The sequence below is a fragment of the Salvelinus fontinalis genome, chromosome 28 (genome assembly GCF_029448725.1).
Source record: "Salvelinus fontinalis isolate EN_2023a chromosome 28, ASM2944872v1, whole genome shotgun sequence".
Classification (NCBI taxonomy): Eukaryota; Metazoa; Chordata; class Actinopteri; order Salmoniformes; family Salmonidae; genus Salvelinus; species Salvelinus fontinalis.
The window spans coordinates 43,875,289-43,883,477 of NC_074692.1; the positions used below are offsets into that span (position 1 = coordinate 43,875,289).

The 8,189-nt window shown below is 44.9% G+C and overlaps 1 protein-coding gene across 1 annotated transcript in view; it reads right to left on the bottom strand.

Annotated features, from left to right (window-relative positions):
* Positions 1 to 212: 212 nt before the first annotated feature.
* LOC129826761 (fibroblast growth factor 5-like) overlaps positions 213 to 8,189 on the bottom strand; it is a 25,814-nt gene continuing 17,837 nt past the window's right edge. The window contains exon 3 of the mRNA XM_055887819.1: positions 213 to 2,337. Coding sequence (XP_055743794.1) covers positions 1,963 to 2,337 — 375 coding nt within the window. The 3' untranslated portion in view covers positions 213 to 1,962. The remainder of the gene's footprint in view (positions 2,338 to 8,189) is intronic.

Consider the following 8,189-nt stretch of genomic DNA (forward strand, 5'->3'; position numbering starts at 1 on the left):
AAGGATTTTACTGTGTTGAGGTTCATATAAGGAAATCAGACAGTTGAAATAAATTCGTACCTAATCTATGGATTTCACATGACTGGGAATACAGATATGCATCTGGGAATGCCTCAGAGTGGGCCTCAGAATCTCGTCACGGTATCTCTGTGTATTCAAATTGCCATCGATAAAATGCAATTGTGTTCGTTGCCCGTAGTTTATGCCTGCACATACCATAACCCCACCGCCAACCATGGGGCACTCTGTTTAGAACGTTGACATTGGCCCAACATATTTATATTTATATTTATATATGTTTATATTTTTTGTTCAGTGAAGTGTTGGTCCCATGTTTCATGAGCTGAAATAAAATATCCAAGAAATGTTCCATACCACAAAAAGTGTATTTTTCTCAAATGTTGTATACAAATGTGTTTTACATCCCTGTTTAGTGAGCATTTCTCTTTTACCAAGATAATCCATCCACTTGACAGGTGTGGCATATCAAGATTCTGATTAAACAGCATGATCATTACACAGGTGCACCTTGTGCTGGGGACAATAAATGGCCAATCTAAAATGTGCCGTTTTGTCACTCAACACAAACCACACCAGCCCAGGACACCAACCCAGGACCCCAGCCCAGGACCCCAGCCCAGGACCCCAGCCCAGGACACCAGCCCAGGACCCCAGCCCAGGACACCAGCCCAGGACACCAGCCCAGGACCTCCACATCCGTCTTCTTCACCAGCGGAATAATCTGAGACCAACCACCCGGACAGCTGATGATACTGTGGGTTTGTACAACCAAAGAATTTCTACACAAACTGTCAGAAACCGTCTCAGGGAAGCTCATCTGCGTGTTCGTCGTTCCTCACCAGGGTCTTTTCCTGACTGCAGTTAGGCATCGTAACCGCCTTCAGTGGGCAAATGCTCACCTTCGATGGCCACTGGCACGCTGGACAACTGTTCTCTTCATGGATGAATCCTGGTTTCAACTGTACCGGGCAGATGGCAGACAGCCTGTAAGGCGTTGTGTGGGCGAGCGGTTTGCTGATGTCAATGTTGTGAACAGAGTGCCCCATGGTGGGGGTGGGGGTACGGTATGGGCAGGCATAAGCTACAGACAATGAACACAATTGCATTTAAATCGATGGCAATTTGAATGCACAGAGATACCATGATGAGATCCTGAGGCCCATTGTCGTGCCATTCATCCGCCACCATCACCTCATGTTTCAGCATGATAACGCATGGAAGCTGAAAGCAGGAAGCTGAAAATGTCCCAGTTCTTCCCTAGCTTGTATACTCCACAGATATTTCACCCATTGAGCATGTTTGGGATGCTCTGGATTGACGTGTATGACAGCATATCCCAGTTCCCTTGAAGAGAGGTGGGACAACATTCCACAAGCCACAATCAACAGCCTGATCAACTCTATGTGAAGGAGATGTGTCGCGCTGCATCAGGCAAATGGTGGTCACACCAGATACTGACTGGTTTTCTGTTCCACGCCCCTACATTATAATTATTATTGTTATTATTATTATTGTTATTATTGTTACTTATTTTTAAAGGTATCTGTGACCAACAGATGCATTTCTGTATTCCCAGTCATGTGAAATCCATAGATTAGGGCCTAATGAATTCATTTTAATTGACTGGTTACCTTATATGAACTGTAACTCAGTAAAATCTTTGAAATTGTTGCATGTTGCGTAAACATTTTTGTTCAGTGCATAATTTACTGTTTTTTTTGCAGTTATTTATCCTGGGAAAGGGGAGTGGGTTTAGACGGGAAATCTCTGTAAATCTCGGTAACACAGTCCCCGCTATTCAACCCTAATCCAATCCACATAGCCTGGAACTCTGTTTCACCATTGTTTCACTACAGCAGTCTGGCAATCCTGAATCCTACCATTGATTCCAGGCTACAGCACTCAGCCAATAGTCTTCCGTGACATGAACCTGTCCTCAGTCTATCCAAACCGAAACTTCGGCCAGTACTTGACAGTCTGCACCCTTTTCCCTGTTCCTGTATTAAGGTTCATCTTTGGCTGCGAGGGGGGTTTAGGTGCCACCGGTAGGCTTTTCCTTCTCTCTTTGCTCCTGTCGGTGATGGTGAAGCCTCGTTCGCTCTGCAGGTCGTGCAGGTTGAGCCTGGGGAGGAAGTGCGTAGCGACGTGCTGTGATTTGACCCTGGGGCTGGAGCCCATCTTGGCTTTGCCTCTTTTGTTGAGGGCCACATACCAGTCCCGACCCGTCCGGTGGTTCCGGTGCAACACCGAGGCGTATGTGTTGTAACTGTTCTCTTGGAAACGCTCCCGGAATCTACAGTCGTCCGTGAACCGCTCCTGGGGGGAAAAAAACACAAACAAGATGTACAGTAATGTTACCAAGAGCAGAATGCTACTGTTAAATGTGTTACAACACAGCAGGAAGGAACAAAGTGGCAATAATGACCTAAGCATAGAAATCCTATTGGTTATCTCATTAAACCAATCAACAAGCAAAAAAACAAAACAAAGCCTCTTAGGATATTGGATTATAACTTTCATAAAACCTTTACATTTGTTTAATGTAATATTTTAAAGCATAAAAATAAATGAGTCCTGGACACATCTAAAGGAGATGTGAGATATGGTTTTAGTAGAACACCTAGTTCTAAGAATATCACATAGACTAACCACTAATCTCCTGAAGAGAGTCCCAGCTCAGACGGAGAGGTGTAGGAATGGGGATAGAGTTGCAGCATGGAGCAGGGCGACATTCGGGAAATGATACATTCAGGTATTTTATATTCACGGTACTCTCAGTGTGTCTTGTGACTGAATGAATGTATGAGTTTCCATTTCCCAGGCTATAAACTACTAGGTCAGTCGTCAGTAGGGAGAGAGAGAGAGAGAGAGAGAGAGAGGCACCCTTCATTCTTCCTGCTGAATCCTACCCATGTTTGGCTATCATGCAAATGAGTGTGATACACAAGTTCTCTTAGTAGTTGAGCGTGTGTGTTATGTGTGTGTGTGTGTTATGTGTGTGTGTGTGTTATGTGTGTGTGTGTGTGTGTTATGTGTGTGTGTGTGTGTGTGTGTGTGTGTGTGTGTGTGTGTGTGTGTGTGTGTGTGTGTGTGTGTGTGTTTTATGTGTGTGTGTGTGTGTGTGTTGTATGTGTGTGTGTGTGTTTTATGTGTGTGTGTGTGGGGGGGGGGGGGGGGGCAAATACATGTTTACAGACTGGTCAGGATATTGGTAGGGGTCAGAGGTCACACTTTATTTGGATAGTCTGGATCGTTCATGTGTAAATGCTCTACAGATGTCCATACTATTAACAAACTATCTGTTGATAAGCAACTGCTTGCTGAGGTTACGGTTAGTGTTCGGGTTAGGTTAAGAATAAAGGTCAAGGTTAGGGTTAGGGTTAGGTTAAGAATAAAGGTCAAGGTTAGGGTTAGGGTTAGGTTAAGAATAAAGGTCAAGGTTAGGGTTAGGGTTAGGTTTAGAATAAAGGTCAAGGTTGGGTTAGGGTTAGGTTAAGAATAAAGGTCAAGGTTAGGGTTAGGGTTAGGTTAAGAATAAAGGTCAAGGTTAGGGTTAGGGTTAGGTTAAGAATAAAGGTCAAGGTTAGGGTTAGGTTAAGAATAAAGGTCAAGGTTAGGGTTAGGGTTAGGTTAAGAATAAAGGTCAAGGTTAGGGTTAGGGTTAGGTTAAGAATAAAGGTCAAGGTTAGGGTTAGGGTTAGGTTTAGAATAAAGGTCAAGTTTAGGGTTAGGGTTAGGTTAAGAATAAAGGTCAAGGTTAGGGTTAGGGTTAGGTTTAGAATAAAGGTCAAGTTTAGGGTTAGGGTTAGGTTAAGAATAAAGGTCAAGTTTAGGGTTAGGGTTAGGTTTAGAATAAAGGTCAAGGTTAGGGTTAGGGTTAGGTTTAGAATAAAGGTCAAGTTTAGGGTTAGGGTTAGGTTTAGAATAAAGGTCAAGTTTAGGGTTAGGGTTAGGTTTAGAATAAAGGTCAAGTTTAGGGTTAGGGTTAGGTTTAGAATAAAGGTCAAGTTTAGGGTTAGGGTTAGGTTTAGAATAAAGGTCAAGTTTAGGGTTAGGGTTAGGTTTAGAATAAAGGTCAAGTTTAGGGTTAGGGTTAGGTTTAGAATAAAGGTCAAGTTTAGGGTTAGGGTTAGGTTAAGAATAAAGGTCAAGGTTAGGGTTAGGTTAAGAATAAAGGTCAAGGTTAGGGTTAGGGTTAGGTTAAGAATAAAGGTCAAGTTTAGGGTTAGGGTTAGGTTAAGAATAAAGGTCAAGTTTAGGGTTAGGGTTAGGTTAAGAATAAAGGTCAAGGTTAGGGTTAGGGTTAGGTTAAGAATAAAGGTCAAGTTTAGGGTTAGGGTTAGGTTAAGAATAAAGGTCAAGTTTAGGGTTAGGGTTAGGTTAAGAATAAAGGTCAAGGTTAGGGTTAGGGTTAGGTTAAGAATAAAGGTCAAGGTTAGGGTTAGGTTAAGAATAAAGGTCAAGGTTAGGGTTAGGGTTAGGTTAAGAATAAAGGTCAAGTTTAGGGTTAGGGTTAGGTTTAGAATAAAGGTCAAGTTTAGGGTTAGGTTAAGAATAAAGGTCAAGGTTAGGGTTAGGGTTAGGTTAAGAATAAAGGTCAAGGTTAGGGTTAGGGTTAGGTTTAGAATAAAGGTCAAGGTTAGGGTTAGGGTTAGGTTTAGAATAAAGGTCAAGTTTAGGGTTAGGGTTAGGTTTAGAATAAAGGTCAAGGTTAGGGTTAGGGTTAGTAGACAGTTGTAGATAGTCTGTAGAGCTGCGACAGACGGACTATCCAAATAAAGTGTTACCTGGTCAGGATTCTCAATGAAGGAAACGAGTGTCAACATTCTGGATTTTCATGGAGACTACGTCACCTCGAGATGCTTGTTTGATGAGCAGTTTCCTGTAAAGCGATAGGGGCGATAGTTTTTCTCCCCCCCCCCCCCCCCCCCCCCCCGACATAAAGGCAATTATCTAATCAGGGTAGGGACAGGAGAAACATGGCCTGAGGTAACATGGTAGTATGTCAACAAATGTTCACCCAGATGTTAACCAGCTGACTTCAGTGTATATCAGTGTGTGTCAACTGAGCTGTGTTAACATCAGCAGTATTAGCACTGAACGAAGTACCACATTATTCACGTGGGGTTCATATACTTCTTAGGGTGTTAGTTTAACCGTGTTCAACTCCCAGAAAGGGCCGGTTTCCCGTTCAGATTTAGTTTGTGTACAACTCCCAGACAGCGCTGGTTTCCCAGTCAGATTTAGTTTGTGTTCAACTCCCAGACAGGGCTGGTTACACAGTCAGATTTAGTTTGTGTTCAACTCCCAGACAGGGCTGCTTACACAGTCAGATTTAGTTTGTGTTCAACTCCCAGACAGGGCTGGTTTCCCAGTCAGATTTAGTTTGTGTTCAACTCCCAGACAGGGCTGGTTTCCCAGTCAGATTTAGTTTGTGTTCAACTCCCAGACAGGGCTGGTTTCCCAGTCAGATTTAGTTTGTGTTCAACTCCCAGACAGGGCTGGTTACACAGTCAGATTTAGTTTGTGTTCAACTCCCAGACAGGGCTGGCTTCCCAGTCAGATTTAGTTTGTGTTCAACTCCCAGACAGGGCTGGTTTCCCAGTCAGATTTAGTTTGTGTTCAACTCCCAGACAGGGCTGGTTACACAGTCAGATTTAGTTTGTGTTCAACTCTCAGACAGGGCTGCTTACACAGTCAGATTTAGTTTGTGTTCAACTCCCAGACAGAGCTGGTTTCCCAGTCAGATTTAGTTTGTGTTCAACTCCCAGACAGGGCTGGTTTCCCAGTCAGATTTAGTTTTTGTTCAACTCCCAGGAAGGGCTTCAGATTAAACCTAGGGCATCTACTCCAGGACTACCAAGCCTGCCTAGTGAAGAGTGTTCTTACTCTTGAGGGGTCTGGGAAACTGGCTCTCAATGTTTCTATATATATCTTTCATGCCCTGGATGTTGTGAAATTCAACCCCTGGACTCCATATCACATGGTATTGCCTATATATTAATATGTCATTATTACATGTTGAGGCATAGGTCATTTTGTGAATATTCTTTCAAATAGCACTCTGGACCACCAGATTACATTAGTAAAATAGTTACGAGGATCAGCTAATTATACTGAGAAGTACCAAGGTGAAACTCCCCATTAAAAGTTTCCCGACTAGTTTTTCTATGAACACAACTTTTTATAGAGTCTAAAAGCCTCTGGAGCACGTTGAAGGATTCACTCTGGATTCTGTTGTTATTATAACGACATTTATTGTATCACATTTCCAACACAGAAATAGAAGTGTAGAGTTAAACAAAACACTGTGACAACCGTACAATCTGTAATTGCTGTGAGCCGTGTGCCCCACTGTAACGACGGCGTATTAGCAGCTGGTGAAACCAGCGCGTGTGCATGTCTGTGTGTGTGTGTGTGTGTGTGTGTGTGTGTGTGTGTGTGTGTGTGTGTGTGTGTGTGTGTGTGTGTGTGTGTGTGTGGGTGGGTGGGTGGGTGGGTGGGTGGGTGGGTGGGTGTGTGTGGGTGGGTGGGTGTGTGTGTGTGTGTGTGTCTGATTGGGATTAGGCCTGTAAAACCAGTTAATGATGATCTCAGAGCAGATTACAGACACAGACCCACCGACCAGACTAGACTGGACCAGACCGGAGCAGAACAGATCAGACTACACCGGAACCAGACTAGACTAGACCAGACCAGACCAGACCAGAGCAGACTAGACCAGACCAGAGCAGAACAGACTAGACTAGACCAGACCAGACCAGACCAGACCAGACCAAACCAGAGCAGACTAGACCAGACCAGAGCAGAACAGACTAGACTGGACCAGACTAGACTAGACGGGACTAGACCATACAAGACCAGAACAGATCAGACCAGACTAGACCAGAACAGAACAGAACAGACTAGACTGGACCAGACCAGACCAGACCAGACTAGACCAGAACAGAACAGACTAGACTGGACCAGACTGGACCAGAATGGACCAGACCAGGCCAGACCAGACTAGACTAGACCAGAACAGAACAGACTAGACTAGACCGGACTAGACCATACCAGACCAGAACAGATCAGACCAGACTAAACCAGACCAGACCAGATCAGACCAGATCAGACTAGACCAGACCAGAGTAGAACAGATCAGACCAGACCAGACTAGACCAGACTAGACCAGACCAGACCAGAGCAGACTAGACCAGACCAGATCAGACCAGACCAGACCAGACTAGACCAGACCAGAGCAGACTAGACCAGACCAGACTATACCAGACTAGAACAGACCAGAGCAGACTAGACCAGACCAGAGCAGAACAGACTAGACTGGACCAGACTGGACCAGACTAGACTAGACCGGACTAGACCATACCAGACCAGAACAGAACAGATCAGACCAGACTAGACCAGAACAGAACAGACTAGACAGGACCAGAGTGGACCAGACCAGACCAGACTAGACTAGACCGGACTAGACCATACCAGACCAGAACAGATCAGAACCAGACTAAACCAGACCAGACCAGACCAGATCAGACTCGACCAGACCAGAGTAGAACAGATCAGACCAGACCAGACTAGACCAGACTAGACCAGACTAGACCAGACCAGAGCAGACTAGACCAGACCAGATCAGACCAGACCAGACCAGACTAGACCAGACCAGAGCAGACTAGACCAGACCAGAGTAGAACAGACCAGACCAGACTAGACCAGACCAGAGCAGACCAGACCAGACCAGACCAGACAAGACCAGACGAGACCTGACCAGACCAGAGTAGAACAGACTAGACCAGACTAGACCAGACCTCTCATCATGGGGTTACATAATAATTACCAGACTTTACTTTCATCTGGAGGGCCTTTAGCTCAAAGTCATCTAAATGTGTGTGTGTGTGTGTGTGTGTGTGTGTGTGTGTGTGTGTGTGTGTGTGTGTGTGTGTGTGTGTGTGTGTGTGTGTGTGTGTGTGTGTGTGTGTGTGTGTGCACGTGTGCGCGTGTGTGTGTGTCTGTGTGCGTGTGCGCGTGCACGTGCGTGTGTGTGTGTGCGCTGCTCCTCTCAGAGAGGAGGATAGATTGACAGACAGGAGCAGAGATTTCTTTGTACTGTCCCAGTCCTCATTAGAGACCCAACATGACTACACTCATTCAGTATAGAGATCAAACCCATTCCT